The 18,669-nt window shown below is 32.3% G+C and overlaps 1 protein-coding gene across 2 annotated transcripts; it reads left to right on the forward strand.

The window, feature by feature from the left end:
* The first annotated feature begins 703 nt into the window (after nt 1-703).
* LOC114173781 (uncharacterized) lies at nt 704-7,925 on the forward strand. Of its 2 annotated transcripts, XM_085669809.1 has the most exons (10): nt 704-1,192; nt 1,666-2,171; nt 3,135-3,337; nt 3,449-3,616; nt 4,506-4,820; nt 5,758-5,907; nt 5,994-6,143; nt 6,228-6,428; nt 6,588-7,465; nt 7,610-7,925. In XM_085669809.1, the coding sequence occupies exons 1-9, from the start codon at nt 808-810 to the stop codon at nt 7,459-7,461; spliced, it is 2,952 nt and encodes a 983-aa protein (XP_085525935.1). In that variant the 5' UTR covers nt 704-807; the 3' UTR covers nt 7,462-7,465; nt 7,610-7,925. The 2 variants fall into 2 exon arrangements, with proteins under 2 accessions (XP_085525935.1, XP_027914175.2); XM_028058374.2 differs by having other exon boundaries at nt 6,588-7,925.
* Nucleotides 7,926-18,669: the final 10,744 nt, after the last annotated feature.

Consider the following 18,669-nt stretch of genomic DNA (forward strand, 5'->3'; position numbering starts at 1 on the left):
TTAGGTATAATTAAAATAACAGGTAAAATATAAAAATAGTAAAAGAGTGAAAAAAGAAAGTAAAAAGAAGTCACTCATTCAGCGAAATTCAATAACCTTGTGTGTCATTCAGGGAAATTCAATAACCTTGTGTGTCATTCAGCAAATGAATTCAATAACCTTAGGATTGAATGAAGTATTTTAATAATTTAAAAAAAAGTTTAAAAATTAAAACTTAAAATATATAACATTTAAATTACTTTTAATTATTATTTTTTTAAATATTTGATTTAAATATAATTTTTTAAAATATTTCATTTTTCAATTTTTTTATTTAGATAAAACAAATTATTTTCTTTTTTAAAATTAATTTTTACTTTAAAAATATGTATTTTAAAATTAACATTTACCAAAAAAAATGTCAAATTTAAATGTTTAAATAACATTTATATGTATATAATATGTATGAAGAAAAATAATTTAAAATGTTATTTATTTTTAAATAAATTTTAAATGTTATTACTTTAATTATTTAAAATACCTTTTTAAAATTTTTAAATTTTAATTTATTCATTCAAATAACTTCTTTTATCTCAAAATAAGAAAGTTTACTAAATAAATAAATTGCTTTCATGAAAATTATTATCATAGGATTTGATTTTTTTTTAGAATAATTTAATCATAGGATTTGATTATTTTTTTGAATAATTTAATCAGTGGAGCGTGAAATTCAGAACAGAAGAACCCTTGCCTGAAATCCAAATTCAGAGTGAAGTTTGGAAGAAACCTTGGTGAAATTCAGAGTGAAATTGAAGAAATCCCAATTTAATGACTCCTCGCGTCGACGATTTCGGCAATCTCTCCTCCACCGATGATGACGACGATGACGACGGCTTCATGGAGGATATGGCTGCGCTCTCCCGAGCCTGCAGGATTGTAGGCGCCAACGATAATTCCGCCGCCGAAGACGGAGTTCCGTCAGAGGACCCGCTCATTGACACCAGCACCGCCATTGTTTCGGTTGCCACCGACTCGGACTCCGACGGCCAGGACGACCTGGAATGTCTCAAGAGAGTGCAGAGCCTGTACCAGCCTCTGTCCGTTCTTCCGCCGCTTGCGCCGTTGGCCTTGTCTGACGATGACGATGACGATGACGAGGATGACCTCGAGACGGTGCGCGCCATCATGAGAAGGTTTGGCGACTACAACGAAGGTATTTGAGCTTCCTATGTGCGTTCTCGCTGTTGAATTTTGATTCCGAACTCGGTAGTAGTTTTTGTGGGATTCCAGTATGAGAGAGATCCCAAATTCAATCCATCCATGTCTCCCTTTGTTGCAATGCAAACTTTATAATAACTAATTCAGCATACAAAATCTCTCATGATTGAATTGGGTTTTGCTACATAGTTTAGATGACTTAGGATGAATGTTTCTTAGATTATAGGCTTAACTTAACTCATTGTACAAAACCCTCGTGTTAAGCGTTATAAGCACTTATCAGCCACTATTTCTAGTTTCTTGTCAATGCCGGACCTCAGTTTTCACTAATAAGGACATACTATTTCTAGTCAATGTGGAAATGGGACTTGGTGTTTTACCTTATAATGTTTGTATATTCTCTTAATTATCTTGTTACCAGCTCCACTTTAGCTTTTGTAACAAAACTTGGCATGGTAACAATATCAGGTTTGCGTGAAGATGGAAAGAAAGTGTTGGTTGAGGGGGATCAGACCTCCAGCATGGGCTGTGAGGGTGAAGTTGCTAATGGCTCAACCCATAAAGAATCAGATGGTGGTGAATTATATCCTGTTTCTCAAGATCCTAATGAGGCTGCCACAGAGGAGTTGATTGAAAACATTGAAATGCAGCTTAGTGATTTTGTTGAGAGTTCTGAACCCGATGCAGGGGAGTCATCCAGATTACCACATAAAAGATTGAGCTGTCCTCCTGTTGTTCAGTGCTTTATTGATGCCATTAAGAAAAATCGGGATTTGCAGAGATTTCTTAGAGGTAAGTTAATTGAGCTTGAGGCTAAAATTGAGGAAAACAAAAAGATAAGGAATAGAATCAAAATTCTTAAGGACTTCCAGGCCTCGTGCAATAGAAGAACAGGGAATGTGTTATCACTGAAAAAAGATCCACGTGTTCAATTAATATCTGCAAAAAAGTCTTCTGCTTCAAAGAAATCTAAGGTTAGTTGTGTGATGCTCTTACAGTTTACTGAAGTCTGAATTATTATTTGTACTATTTCATTGTGAAATAATGGTACCGGTCATTTATAAGTGGATATTGTTCAAGATTCTCTTTCACTTGAAACTTAATTTTTTAATTACGAGAACTATAGATGTTATCTGTTTCATACAGTTTAATAAGTTTGAGTGGTAATATGAAGTAGGTGAGACAAAGGGTTCTCTCCTGTGAAATCCTAGATACTTGAAAACATGGGTAATATAAAACTGGAATGGAGAGGGAAGGTTCTTAAAAGTTCAAGATATGATACAGCTTATAAATGCTTACATGAATTAAAAGAAAAAAACTGTATCATAGTTACCAATCTCAAGTAGTGGCATGTGGAAGTCATCTTTGAATATACTATAGTGGGAAACAGGGATCTATTTTAAGTATTATAACACAAACTAAATAATTTATAGCACACATATACTAAAGGAATATACAGATAAAGGAATTCATGGTAAATAATAAGCCAAATTACACGGTCACTAAAAACATTGGAGGCCTTCATTAAGTGCAAGCTGGTGGTGAAATTTGTTGATAAAGAACATTGAAAATTAAATAAAAATAAATTAGCAAAATTTGAACTGGAAAGTCCAATAGAAGAATGGAGTACAAGAAAAAAAGATAATCCTGTAAGATTTGAAGGAACATAGGTTAAAACAGAGGTAGTTCTTTTGTGGAATGCTTAAAAATCCTTGTGTTTCTGAACAAAAAATGCTTTAGAAAATTGGGGAGAAATCACAATTTTACCCCCAAAACCCTAAACAAAAGTTTTAGTGTTTGGAAGCATTTAGTTAGTTTAGTTGTAATCTATTTAGTGGCTGGTAGCATAGCATTTGTGACCGTAGTAATGTTAGAGTGTCAATTGTCACTGATTAATTTTAATATCGGCAATCCTTGATTTAACTCTTTCCTGGCAGAAAAAGAAAAAGGTACCTGCAATGTGTTATGGCCCAGAAGAAAATTCTCATGCTGCTAATTATAGGATGGTATTGGAAAGATTTCCACTTTCATTAGACCGGAAAAAATGGTCCAAGGTAGAAAGGGAAAACCTTTTGAAGGGAATTAAGCAACAGTTCCAAGAAATGGTGCTTCAACTTTCACTTTCAATTGATAGAACTAGGTAATATCAATTATGTTTTGTCCTATGTTACTGAATCACTAACTGCTGCTGGACCTATGTGACCCTTCCCCTGTTGCGTTTTGAGTTTTCCCTTGTGTTTTGAATTTACAGTTCAGAGGAATTGCTTCGGGAGGCAGATGACATGGATAATATAATTGCATCTGTTAAAGATCTTGAAGTCACACCAGAGAGGATTAGAAAATTTTTACCTAAAGTTAATTGGGATCTGATATCTTCCATGTATGTTGGTGGCCGTACTGGCACTGAATGTGAGTCAAGGTATATAATTTGCAATTCGGGAGCTTTTCATTTGTGTTTTCATGTGCATGAAAAGATTGATCTTTGCTATGATAAAGTATTTTATGTTTCTGATACTGGTGAACTGGTGCTGAATTTTAATCAAAGTATAATTTTACTAATTGGTGAAGTTTTCTTTTTTGTGTTTGTATGCATGAAAAGGTGGTTCTTGCTTATGATAAAGTGTTTTATTTTTCTGTTATTGTGCTATGCTCATGCTTCATTTTTGTTCTAGGCCACCTACATTGGTACTGCTTTATTGATACATTGTGGATTGAACATTTGAAATTATTTCAATGCACATAATGTTATAAGAGGTGCTAACATTGATCTTGAATGAAGTAGGTGAAGAATAGATTAAGGTGGTATTATAGTTTAGTAGAACCATGTACTGGTGGGTTTGGGGAAAACAAATTGACAAAGCACAATCCCTTAAATGCTCTATCAATAATAATTTATCATTGGGGGGATGATCAACTTCTCTCTTAATTGCATTGTAGATTTGATTAGCTGCTTAATTTAATTATAACCTGTGTTGTATTCTTAGTCTTGTCCATACAGTTCTTTGACTACTGTTTCATGTTTATTGCCTTTCCATGAAGAATATTTTTCCACTACATTGCAGACATCTATGACTATCACCATCAGAGACAGTTTACCATTTTTGGCTTTCAGTACGAGTTCAAGATCAATACATCATGTAGGTGGGGTTGTACATGAAATGATTTTAACATGGTGGTGCTTAATATGTCTGTGATGGTTGTCACTATCACAGATGTCTGTTATGTAGACCATAGAATAATTTCTATATGTATGAATGGTTGGATTCCATACTTTTGATTTACTATATTTTAATGGTTTGCAACAACAGGTGGTTGAATTATGAAGATCCTTTGATCAACCAAGGTGCATGGACTAAGGAAGAGGACAAGTCCCTTTTACTTATTGTACAAGATACAGGTATCAGGAATTGGTTCGAAATTGCTGCATCATTGGGCACAAGCAGGACTCCATTTCAATGCTTGTCACGATTCCAAAGGAGCTTAAATCCTTCCATGCTAAATAGTGAATGGACTGAGGAAGAAGATGCTCAACTCTATTCTGCTGTGACATATTTTGGTGATGGCAATTGGCAGTATGTGGCTTCTGTTTTAGAGCGGCGGACAGGAACCCAATGCTCAAATAGGTTGGTTAGCTATTTAAATTTTGTTCTATATTTGTAATTTAATTTTTGTGTATGGTTGCAAGCCCATTATCGAAATCAAATAATCTTTGATGGTAGGCTTTCACCGTACTTAATATAATAAGGTACATTTTATGTGTAGTTCACAGTTTGCTTTGGAATCATCTTCTTTTAAGCTGTTATTATGTGGCCTTGATGATTTGTGTTGATTGTCAAATTCAATTATTTTATTTCAGTTCAGGATAGTTCGAACCATTATAGCTTATTTGTTTATGTAGTATTGTTGAAAAGTGGAAGGTTGAGAAAGGAAGTATTTATTCTTCTATAGGGTGAGGTAAGATCGGTCATTTGTTTAGTGACATAAAACAATAATACCCTACCCGGTTGTTTTAATCAGTACTTGGTAATTTACAACAATCCTGTTTCAACTGGGAGAGAATAACCAGTTACGCTTTAGGATGGTGATATTTTATGTATTTCTGGAGGTTGAATTATATAGAAATGCAAATGATGGCATCCTCCTATATTTAACCTTTGAGGAAGTGTGTTACTTTCCAAATGATGCCATCCTCCTATATTTAACCTTTGAAGAAGTGTGTTACATTCAGACCTGGTTTCTTACAATGCATCATAAGCCCCGTCTAAATTTGCTAAGTGATTTGCTTTGATATCTTCATGACAGGAAAAAAAGAATATATCTATTCAGAATAGTTCAAGACTCTGTTTCTTTATTTCCTTTCTTTCTCTTACGGGTTGCTTTATGTTAAAAACAAAAAGAAACATATTATTGAAAATGAAATGACACTGTTTCAAGAAAATATGGTCTCTGATATTAAAAGGTTAAATATATGCAATTGTGTCTGGTCAATAAATTAACATCAGAGTTAAGTTTAATGGAGAACCGGAGTTTATTGGTGGCTGCATCTTGTCTGTGATGCAGATGGAAAAAATCCCTCTGTCCTGAGAAGAAAGGGAGCTTTACACAAGAGGAGGATATACGCTTAACAGTAGCAGTCATGCTTTTTGGACGGAAATGGAATCAAATAGCTAAATATGTTCCTGGCCGGATCCAATCTCAGTGTAGGGATAGGTAATATGCATTTTGTTTAACAATTTTGGGGACGTAATTTTTTTATGGTATTAGTTTGTTACAGTTCTTGAACTTTCTTATGACAGATACCTCAATAGTCTGGATCCTTCTTTGAAATGGGGTGGATGGACTGAGGAAGAGGATTTAAGACTAGAAGCTGCAATTGCCAAGCATGGATATTGTTGGTCTAAGATTGCTGAAGAAGTGCCTCCCCGTACTGATTCACAGTGCCGGAAGTATGAGTTGAAATTAAGTTCAATAATGAAAATCTAAAAATCTTCAATTTCTATAATCTTACACGTATTCTTTTCATTGAACAGGAGATGGAAGGTGTTATGTCCTGAACAAGTTCCTTTGCTTCAGGAAGCAAGAAAGAAGCAAAGGTCTATCATTAGTTGTAACTTCGTTGATCGAGAATCTGAACGGCCAACCATTACACTTGATGACTTTATGCCTTTAATTGCTTTAGCTCCAAAATCCGATATTGGTGCTTCAAAACTTCCCAAGAAGCGCAAGTCAAGGTACTCCCCTCTATCCTTTCATTTTTCCCCTTGTTTCTTTACATTTTACACTTGTGATGTAATTGAATATTGGTCGTATAATATGCTGGTCGTATAATTTGAAATTGAATATTAGTTCTGGTATACCTTTGATTTCTAATTCTTGATCATTGCGTGCAGCAATGTTTCCAAGAAAACAAGCTCTAAGAAACGTGCGAAAAGAACTCGACGTTGTGCCAAAGAAGTACAAGATACAGAAGTATACAACGATGATGAGTTCTACGCAGAATCTGAATGCAGCAATCTTCCCAAGAAGAACACGAGGTCCAAAAGGCATACAAAACGCAGTCAAAATTGTCCCCAGGAATTAGTGGATATATCTTGTAGTGACAAGGTCGAGATTTGCATTGAAGGTTCAGAAAACCAATCTACCTGTATTGCGAATTCTGAAAATGAAGATTGGGACAGCATAACACTTTCGTCTTTTATACGCAACAAATCAAATGAGATATTATCCAGATTTACCAAAAATTTGAGTCATACTTCTTTCTCCTCTAGGATTACAGATGTTCCTGAGCAGGCTGAAAGTCAAAACCCATCTGATGATCAAAGCGGCTTGTCTCAGTCATGTGATACTGTTGGAACTATAAATTTGTTTGTGCCGCCGAATACTGCTTCTGATAGACGAGTTAGAAACCGAGAGGATACAAATACTTTGGCTGGTGATGATGATGACGACCATATGACCCTTGCATCCTTTCTAGGAAACAAACCGAAGAAAGAGTGTCAACCTAAAGGACATCACTTATCCTCTTCCAAATTGAAAACAGGATCTGTATTACTAAATGAAGAACATTGTGCAGGCAAGCCAACCAACATATCTGATGACAGTGGGTCAATGTCCAAGCATGTTGAAGAGATGGAGACTGTTTTGCATGGTTGTGTTGATAAATCAATGGATATCATTGTGGAAGAAAAGGATGATGAGCTTTTTGCTTCCCCCGTGCAAAACCGGCCAAGGAGGGAGCGAAAACGGCCCAGTAGATTTTTGTAGGCAGGTAAACTAACTTACTGGATAGAAGACATTTGACTAAATTTTGTGACAAATGATATTAGGTAGGGTGTTGCTTCCTACACCACATCACATTTCTTCATCACCCCACCAACACTCTTTCCTGAAAATACTTTCCGTAATAAAACAGGTTTCGGAAAAAAACATTCCAGAATTATTTATTGTGAATGATAGGATGCAGGAAGAATTTTGTCAGGGTGCAGGAAGCAATTGCCTATTAGGTAGTGGCTAATCTATATACAAAAGTTGGAGTAATTGAAAGCCCACTTTATCATGATCGTGAATTTAAGTAGCGAGTTTTGTGTTTGCTTAGTTTTGGGCCTGTATACAGATTTTTTGCCAGGCATATTTTGTAAATTGACTTGGTGCCAGAGTCTCTTCCCATTTTGTATTTTTGGTTCTATTATCTCTAGCATCAACTATAAAATGGTCGAATTTTGGATTGATTTTGATCCGTTGTTAAAGTCAATAGTCTGGAAAAAACAGTGAATTAGATTAATTAATTTGCTGTCTAGTATGTTTAAAAATCGATACTGGTATGAACTTTTATTTTTTGGATTTTAAAATTTATGTAGCTAACTTTCTATTTCTTTTTAAGGTTTATGTTGTAAATGGTTTGTGTATCATGGTTCTATTATTTTGTTTTATCAATAAAAGGACATGTAGAGTTGGTATTATAAAGTCCTAATGAAGAGGGGCAATGAAGGGATTATTAAATATTGAAGATTCTTATCGGAGAAAAGTTTGGACAACATAGTTCCTTTCAAGGTGGCTATGAATGCATGGAACAGGAAACAATTCAAATTAAACAGACACATAGATGATAATGAATTCAGCTGTTGATCCAAGGACAACTGAATCTGCCAAACATTTTTATGTGAAGCTTGTGATCTTGTTGAAGAATATGATTAAGTAGAGATTGGTGTAAGGAAAGCAAAGAAATTTTTTTAAGTATTGATGAAAAATGTAAAATAAACTTCATAATTTACGAACACATTCACAAATTTTATACATTGAAACATGCTTTTCCTTAATTTGAAAAAGTTATCTTAACGTCAGTAGAACATATTTAAATTAACTTTGACATATCGTCCACTATAAAGCTAAGAAACTAAACTATAGGAATATTACTAAATACCTATTTCTAAGTTTATAACACTTGTCATTTTCTTTGATTTTTTTCGTTCTTGAGTAGCTTAAAATTGGTTTAGTTTTTAATTGTTGGGCTTCAACATGCGGTTCAAACCTAATTCTTTTTCAAATTTTCTCCAAAAGCTTCAATACCACTCATATACTCACTTACCATTCTGCCACACTTCTTTTCTTCATTCTCTCTCCTTTACCCTTTCTTCCTCACTCCCAGCTACTCTTTGAAGCTTTTTCTTCCTTTCCACCCCAAGCTAAGTGCTTGCTTCTCTAACTATTACCAATGTAACACAACACAAATGTGTATGAAGGTATTTTATTTTTTGTTTCGGTTTCTTTTCATAAACCTGTTTTGGTTTTCAGGTGTTTTGAAACCTATTCTTGGGGTGATGAAAAGGTAATAGTTTTCAATTGTTTTTTGGTTTGTTCTTCTTTTTTCATATGTATTACTCATGTTGTTGTTTGAATGTGTTGTTTGTTGTTTTTGTTTTGTTTTCATAAAATTTTTGTGGTTTTTCATGTGTTTCGTAAACCTATTCTTTGGTAAAGAAAAGGTAATAACTTTCGAGTGTTTCTTAGTTTCTTCTTCGTTTTGCATATGTATTGTTACTTATGTTGTTGTTTGAATATGTTATGAATTAATGGTCGTCCATTAATTTGATACAGTTACTCATATGATTGATACTCATGATTCATTACTCTTTATGTAAATATTTGTATTAAGTATTTGATTTGCATCTTTTATGGGTTACCATGTTGTATCTATAAATAGGACTCTTCCTATTAGTAATAAGATACACACAACAAAAAAGTTACTCCTCATTCTCTCATTCTCTATTCTTTCTTTACTTCTTCTCTCTATTATTAGCTTTATTTTATAACACATTATCAACACGATGTTCCAACCAACTAAGGACTGGTAGAAGCTTTTTCTCTCACGACAATACTCTGCGTGTCTTAATCCAGACTTTTTCTAATCCTTTCTTCATTTACAATTTTACCTTTTATTCTTATTCTTGTGATAAGAATTGTTTGACTTTATCAATTTTCATCTTTGTCTTATTATTACTTTTTATGATGATTATTACTATTATTTTATGTACTAATTTTAAACATGTTAAATCGTGGAAATTTTGAATTTGTCATCTTTGATAGTACAAGGAAGAATTACATTTAGATGCAATGGGTCTTGGGATACTATTAAAAAAAGAAATAAAGCATCTAAGCAACTAATTTGCTCCTACGACAACAATATTGTGAAAAAAGATTTCAAAAATATTATGAATTTATTTCATGTCTTTGTATTGCTGAATAAAAAATGAAGCTTTTGATGAAAAATCATGATATTTGCCAAATCAGCTCCATTCTCAAAAGTGAATGCAGCACTTTCATGCCTTTGTATGACTGAACAAAGTAATGAGCTTTTGATAGAAAATCATGAAACCTGTCCAATTGGTTCTGCTCCATTCCTAGAAGTGAATGCAATAACATTTGATTTATATTTTCATGATCGTGATATTGATTATGGACATGGTTATAAAGGAAATTTCAAAGACACATTTTGTCACCAGAAGTGGCACAATAATGGTAAAAAAAATGTGAAAATGTTGGCAAATAAGATTAAAGTATATATTATCATTACGATGGTAAAGGCCATTCGAGTTGTACTTATTGTACATCAAAACATCTTACAAATAATGAGAAGAACATAGAAACATACTTTATTTATGAAGATGTTAATCTAATTATGGCCATATGGATGCTACTCATCTTGATATTATTATTTTCTTTGTTAAACCAAATGGAAGCATGAATCACCTCATTGGTTATGAGAGTGTTAAAAGAAAGGATTTTCTCATGTTGATATTTATGTTTATATGAAGAATAAATGTTGAAACTAACACCAATGATGAGGATATGTCTTATTGATAGTGCAATAACTTATACAATTCTCAAGAGTAATAGATTTTTCTCTTATTTGGTAATGCAGGACATCAATGTTAGTATTATTTATAGTAATACAAATATACGTGAAGGCTCCGAAAGAGGTATTATATTTCTACCAAGAAGTTGAATAGAAACTTATTAAGTTTCAAAGATATTTGTCTAAAAAGATATCATATTGAAAAAAAAACAATGAAAAAGATATGAAATATCTTTATATCTTTACGATTGAGTTGAAAGAAAATGTGTATTGGAGAAATTATCAAACTTCTCTTATGGTTTACATATATATTAGTACAATTGAGATGTATGTCATGGTAAACCAGAAGTTTACGAATCAATATGGATGCCTTGTTTGGCATGATCAATTGGATGGTTTGTACTACACATATATTTGTACAATTAAAATGCATCTCATGGTAAACTAGAAGTTTACGAATTAGAATGAATTCCTTGGTTGACATGATCAGTTATTATGATGCGAACAAAAAAGGTAGAAAAACTCATGTGAACACACACTTAAGAGTCAAAAGACTTCTTCAGACCAATGAGTTCTCATATACTGTACGTTCACAAAGAAAAATTGATAATAAGACCATCACAAGAAAAAATAGAAATCAATCAATTTCATTTTCAAAACGAATGCAATGTGATATTTATGGTCTAATACACCCACCATGTGGATCATTTCATGGTTTTGATTGATGCATCAACTAGATGGTCATATATTTGTTTATTATCAACTCGCAATCAAGTATTTGCAAAGTTATTAGTAGAATTAAGAGTTCACTTCCTAGATTATCTGATTAAGAAAATTTGTTTTGAGTTTGATAATAGTGGTGAAATTACATCTAATGTTTTTCATGAGTATTGTATATCAATTGGAATTGAAGTTGAGCATTCAGTAGCACAAGTTCATACTCAAAATAGACTTGCGGAATCATTATTAAAATGTCTAAAATTTGTTACAAGACCATTACTTATGAGAGTTAATCTTCCAATGACTACTTAGGGGTATGCAATTTTGCATGTTGCATTATTGATTCGCATCAAACCAACAAGTTGTCACAAATACTCTATTATGCAATTGATTTTTGGTCAGTGACCTAATATTTTCATGTAAGAATTTTTGGGTGTGGTGTATAAATTCCAATTTCCCCACCAAAAGGGACTATGATGGTCCCTCAGAGACGATTGAGAATATATGTTGGATATGATTCTCCCTTAATAATTAAATATCTTAAACTACCAACATGAGACTTATTTACCGTTTGACTTTTCAATTGTCACTTTTATGAATATGTTTTTCCAACATTAGGGGGTGAAAGAAAACAATTGGAAAATTTTATTGGTTGAAATGAATTATCATTATCTCTTCTTGATCCTCGTACAAAAGAATGTGAACTAGAAGTTCAAAGGATAATTCATTTTCAAAATTAGTCAATCAATTACCTTATGTTTTACTGACAGAAAAACGGTAACTAATACCAATTGCTAATGCTCCGAAGATAATTGAAATTAATTCATAATACGCCTAAAGCGTGGTAGGCCTATTAATTCCAAAGGCACGCTTGAAGTGTGGTAGGCCTATTGGTTCCAAAGATAAAATCTCTTGAATGAGAAAGGGAGATAAAATGCAAGATGACCTAAAAAGGTGGAAATCCCAGAAGATTCATTTGACATAAATAATGATTCGGTTCCAGAAGAACCATAGGTACTTGAAATTGTTCAAAATGATGAGATCTCAATAAATTATGTTATGAATCATATAATATGGAACCAAAATGATGTCAATATTGATGAAAATTTTACATATAATATAGCGATGAATGTTATGAATAATAATGAGGATTAATAACCAATGATAATTGAAGATTGTCGACAAAGAAATGATTGACCAAAATGAAAATATTCAAAGAAGCATAATTATATTTGCTTGTTAAACGAAAGGTTTTTGGACCTATAGTTCGCACACGTGAAGGTGTGAAACCTGTTGGGTACATATGGATTTTTATGCAAAATCAAATTAAGAATAATGAAATTGTTAGATATAAAGCACAATTGATTGCTCAACATTTTTCACAAAACCTTATATTGATTTGTGAAAAGACATATTCTCTGGTTTTGGATGCAACAATATTCCAATATTTGATTATTCTAGTTGGACAACAAGGTTTGCATTTACATCTAATGGATGATGTTACTGACTATTTGTACGGTTCTTTTAAGAATCATATTGATATGAAAATCCCTGAAGGATTTTATTTGCCAAACAAGGCAAATTCTAAAGAAGGTTATTCAATAAAATTGAACAAGTCCTTTTTATTGATTAAAGCAATGAGGATGTGTGTGGTATAATCGTCTTATTGAGTAATTATTAAAAGAAGGGTATAGAAATGATCCTATTTGTTTTTGTATTTATATGAAAAGATCCAAAAATTAATTTGCCATAATTATTATTTATGTAGATGACATAAACATCGTTAGAACTTCTAATGAGCTCACAAAGGCAATTGATTGCTTAAAGAAAGAATTTGAGATGAAGGATCTTGAAAAGGAAACATTTTTGTTTGAGATTACAAATTGAGTATTTAAACAAATCTGTTTTTTATACATCAAGAGACTTATATAATTAATGCGCGTAAAATGTTTTAAATGGACAAGTGACATCCATTATGAACTCTAATAGTTGTGAGGTCGTTAGATGTTGATAAATGCTCTTCTTAGACCTCAAGAAAATGATGAAGATCTTCTTGCTCCAGAAGTACCATATCTTAGTGTTATAAGAGCACTAATGTATCTTTCTAGTTATACTTGATGTGATATTGCATTTGCTGTAAATTATTTTAAGCAAGATATAATTCTTCAACTACAAGAAAAAAATGGATTGGAGTAAAAAATGTACTCTGTTACCTTTTATTCTCACAATGTCGCAATGGTTGATCACAAACAAAATATTTATTCATATGTGATAGCAAGATGATTTCATGACGATATGTGAAAGAGACCATAACAACAACATCATCAAAATCATGCATAATTTTTAGCATTACATGAGGTAAGTCATGAATATGTTTAGTTAAGGTTTATAATTCAACATGTGCGACAAACTTGTGGTCTATCCTTGAGAAGAATGGAATCAACAACCATACATGAAGACAATAATGCATTGTTCAATTGATAGGATGATGTAGAGATCCAAAAGATTCTTTCATGCGAAAATCTAGCAGATTTATTTACAAAGTCTTTACCAAGGAAAACTTTTGAGCAATTGGTTCACAAGATTGGATTTTGTTATTTTAATGATGTAAATGATGTAAGTTTACATGAGGGGGAAAAATAGAAGATGTAAAGAAAAATATTATATAGAATGGTGTACTTAGAGCTAACTTAAGGGTAAAGCAAGTAAAGCACTGGCTTTAGGTCTCAAGGAAAAGAAGGCCTCAAAAAAACTTTTTACTACTAATATTTTTCTATTAAATTAATTTAAACATTATGTTTAAGAAAAAAGGCCTCAAAATTTTTTTAGTACTAATTAATATACCTCTATTAAACTAATTATAAAATTATGTTTAAGATAAAAAAAATGCCTAAAAATGATAATTAATGGGTTAAACCATTTTTTATGTTTGGGAATAAAATTTCATTAAATTATTATTAGTGTATGTTAAATTTTATTGGTAGTAAAAATGATAATTAATGAGTTAAACCATTCTTTAGTAAATTATGATTTTGTTTACAAGAAAGAGAATGATTAACTATCTTTGTTCTCTTATAATCAAGCTAGATTCTATTTTCTTCTTTTATCTCTTTGTGACTTTTCTTGCCTCTTTTAACTTTCTTCTCTTCTAAGAGTCTTTTTTTTTCCAGGGATTTGGCATATTACATTCCTTAAATCTCTTGAATCTCATGTTGCTCGTGTGTACAAATGTTTTCATCATCATTTCTAGTTAGTATGGTTTTCTTTTTCTATTTGTGTTGTTATTTTTATTTTGTTTTGAATTTGTATTAAAATTAGAAATGTATTTCTTTTGCCCAGTTTTGTTTTTCGGTCCTTTTCGATTTTCGGGTTTCGAGAGTTTTTTTTTTTTTTGCATATATCTTGATGAGGAGGTGAATTTTCTACAAAACTATTAATTAGATTATGGGTTAACCTCTTGGTGGATAATAGATTAATTGGAGCATAATTCAAAGTTGGGTTTTCTGTAGAAAGATAATTTAAGTTTAGGGAAAAAAACTTACTATCTAGTTGAGAAGAGCAATAATTTTTTTTTGATTTTTTATTAATGATTAATCTTAAAATAAACAACTCTGTAGGTTTGTGAAAAAGTTAAAACTTGAGAACGAAAAAAAGACTTGAGACTTCAAGATACTACATGTCTACTATCGAGTTGATTTTCTTGACAACTAGAACCATGTTTTATTGTTTTAATTCATTTGTTTTATATATTTATCTTTAGTAGTTTTTTATATATTATAATTTTTTATTTCATATAAAAATATATAGATATGTCAACTAGCAAATTTGAATCAAGCTATTCAAATATCCAAAAGAAGAGAAGAATTCAAGCTTTAATTGCATCACAAAAATGAGCTATGAATAAATTTGAACAATTTAAAATATATAAAGATATTTTTAGTTTTTTATTTAGTGTTAAAAAATTAAAGTCACTAGATTATACATTTTTGAAAAAAAAATGCTTAAACCTTGAAAATTCTTTAAACCATGATAATTTGTTGGATATTGATGGATTTGATTTATTTTTAGAATTAAATATCTTAAGGGAAATTATAGATTTGGAAAATGATAAACCAATTGATATCCTTAATTATATAAACAAAAGAAATTCTTTTCCAAATACATATATAGCTTATAGAATAATGTTAATAATTTCAGTGTCAGTTGCTCCATCTAAGAGAAGTTTCTCAAAGCTAAAGATATTAACAACTTATTTAAGATCAACAACGTATTAAGAATGATTAAACAGATTAACACTATTATCTATTGAGAAAGAAATGTTAAATGAAATTAATTATGACAATTTAATAAATAACTTTGCATAAAAAAAACTCGAAAAATAAATTTTAAATAAAAGACCTCATTTTTTAAGTTTGCTTTAGGCCTCCAAACCGTTGCGCCTCCGCTGCTCCATCGGCCTTTCTTCCAATCTCGTCTTTCTGAACGGATTGTAGTGGGTGGTTCACAAAATTATTTTTCTAATTAATCATATTTTCATAAGCTAGTGGAATAAATTATATCTTAATTTCATAAAACTCATCATATTGTATTTTATGTCTAAAGGCGTAATAATATAATGGGTTAAATATGTTTTGGTCGCTTGAATTTTAGTGAAAATTTGAATTAATTTCTCTTTGAAACTTTGGTCTAATTTAGTTGTTCAACTTCAGAAATGTTTGAATTTAGTCATTTTAACCAAAATTTGTTAAGTTGATATGACGTTTCAAATGTATTTCTCAGTTAACATTGAAGCACAAATGTGTCAAACGATGTAATATGAAACACATTTGAAACATCAAATGTGAAATAAACTTAAATAAATTTTATTAAAATAACTAAATCCACGCATTTCTAAAGTTGGGAGACTAAATTTGACCAACTTTTCAAAGAGATATAATTTCAATTTCTACGGTTAAGGGACAAAAACATATTTAACCTTAATATAATTATTCGTTAGAATTATTATTTTATAACTAATATAGCCTTTCTTTATAAAATTAACTATTAATTTATTAATCCCTCGTATTTTTATTTTTAATATTAAAAAAACTAATTAAAATTAAGTTTAGTTATATGTTAAATATTTTATAAAGTAGGACAAAATCCATAGAAATGTGAACCCAAGGCTTGGAAGGGATGGGCAAGAGGGTATAAAGACCATGGGGTTGGACTCTAGACTTGGCTTTCATGGATGTTATGCAACTCTTGCAATGCCTATCTACATGTTTCCTCATGTGAGGCTAATAGAAGTGTTCCTTTAAGACTTCCAAAGTCTTGTTTGGCCCAAAATGCCTCATTAAACCTCCCTCACGTGCCTCTCTAATGAGTGATGCTCTTAAAGAACCTTGGGGAATGCAAAGTCTCTTACCCTTGAAAAGATATTGATTGAGAATGTAAAAGTCTTTGTAAGTCCCTTAGTGGCATTCACTAAGAATGGGGGAGAAATCAACATCCTTTGGATGCAATTCCTTAATATGATCAAAACTAAGAAATTTAGTTTCAAAAATGGAAAGGAGGGAATGCCTTCTTGAGAGTGCATCCACCACAATATTAGCCTTTCCTTGCTTATGTTTGATCACATACGGGAATTGCTCTAAGAACTCTACCCACCTAGCATGTCTCTTGTTTAACTTGCCTTGGCTTTTCAAAAATTTGAGTGACTCATGGTCACTATGTATCACAAACTCCTTTGAAAGAAGATAGTGTTGCCAAGTTTACAAAGTCCTCACAAGAGCATAAAGCTCTTTGTCATAGGTGGAGTAGTTAATGTGACTTCCCTTGAGTTTCTCACTAAAATAGGCTATAGGGTGTCCTTCTTGGAGAACCACGACCCCAATACCTACATTGGATGCATCACACTGAATTTCAAAAGTTTTGTAGAAGTTAGGGAGGGCTAAAAGTGGTGCATTGATCAATTTTTGTTTCAAAGTTTCCAAAGCCCTTTCTTGATCTTTGCCCCACTTATAGACCACACCTTTCTTGACCAATTCATTGAGAGGGGCGGCTATGGTGCTAAAGTTTGGCACAAATCTCCTATAAAAACTAGCCAACCCATGGAAGGACCTAAGCTCACTCACATTCTTTGGGGGAGGCCAATATTTGATGGCCATCACCTTTTCTTGGTCCACATGGACCCCATGTTGATTTATTTTGAAACCTAGGAAGATCACATGATCCATCCCAAACACACATTTCTCCATGTTAGCATACAAGGATGCCTTCCTTAAGGTCTCTAACACACTCCTTAAATTATGCAAGTGGTCATCTTGAGACATACTATAAATGAGAATGTCATCAAAGTACACCACCACAAACTTGTCTAAGAATTCTCTAAGAACATGGTGCATGAGTCTCATGAATGTACTAGGTGCATTGGTCAAGCCAAAAGGCATGACTAACCACTCATATAATCCAAACTTAGTCTTGAAAGAGGTTTTCCATTCATCACCTTCTTTGCTTCTAATTTGATTGTACCCACTCTTCAGGTCTATTTTGGAAAATATGGTTGCATAATGTAACTCATCAATTAAATCATGGTATAATTAGTCGCAACGTACCCAGTTTCATCCCAATGTGTCTAAATGGTACCCGCTTTTAACTTTGCATCTACTTAGTACCCAAATTAGTTAATTTGCATCAATGTGGTCCATCCCGTTAAGTTTTCAGAAACGCCGTTAACAAATCAGTGATGTGGCATTACAGAACGGATACGTGTCAATGAAAATAATTGTACAGTGGCAATTTATGGATAACGTGTCATGCCCTATTTGAATTGATTATCCCATTGAAAAAACCCTAATTTCCCATTCTCATCTTCATCTTCTTCTTCATTTTTTTGCCGGGAAGTTGATTTGTTGCAGGGGTAAGGTGGCGAGTGAAGTGGAAAATGTCGCATGATTTTAGTTATTCGTGGTCGTCTTGTTCGTGTGGGTCACATAACCACAACGTTTCTTCTCCGGGTTCTGTATCTAGGTCGTGGGTGGAATACCACATCTTCTTCATATTGGCATAACCCATCTCCTTGAGAATACCCAAAACACCATTAAATTAAACCACGCACAACATTCAACTAGTAACCCTAAACCCCACCATCCCAACAACAAATAATGCAATCAACGACAAAAACAAATGGTTTGTGCACTTGCAATCCCAAATAGATGTCAATTTGATGTTAATTACACCTTCAATTTTGTCCACAACACATGAAATGGCCCAAATTTCGTAAACCCTAACTCCAGAAAACCCTATTCCATTCTGTTCCCAATTCGTGTCTTTTTTTCTTTTCAATTTCCTCTTACACTGCACTGTTCCACATCACACACTACTCTCGTGCCACGTCATAACATTTTTTTCTCACTTAA

Source organism: Vigna unguiculata, chromosome 2 (assembly GCF_037176805.1).
Source record: "Vigna unguiculata cultivar grain cowpea cultivar isolate G323 ecotype 2 chromosome 2, ASM3717680v1, whole genome shotgun sequence".
Taxonomy (NCBI): domain Eukaryota; kingdom Viridiplantae; phylum Streptophyta; class Magnoliopsida; order Fabales; family Fabaceae; genus Vigna; species Vigna unguiculata.

Excerpts from the sequence above, each read along its gene's own strand:
- LOC114173781 (XM_028058374.2), top strand. The coding sequence starts at position 808 with ATGACTCCTCGCGTCGACGATTTCGGCAATCTCTCCTCCACCGATGAT. Across the intron at positions 1,193-1,665 it reads GTTTGGCGACTACAACGAAG|GTTTGCGTGAAGATGGAAAG; the intron begins GTATTTGAGCTT and ends TAACAATATCAG. Across the intron at positions 3,617-4,505 it reads GGCACTGAATGTGAGTCAAG|GTGGTTGAATTATGAAGATC; the intron begins GTATATAATTTG and ends TTGCAACAACAG.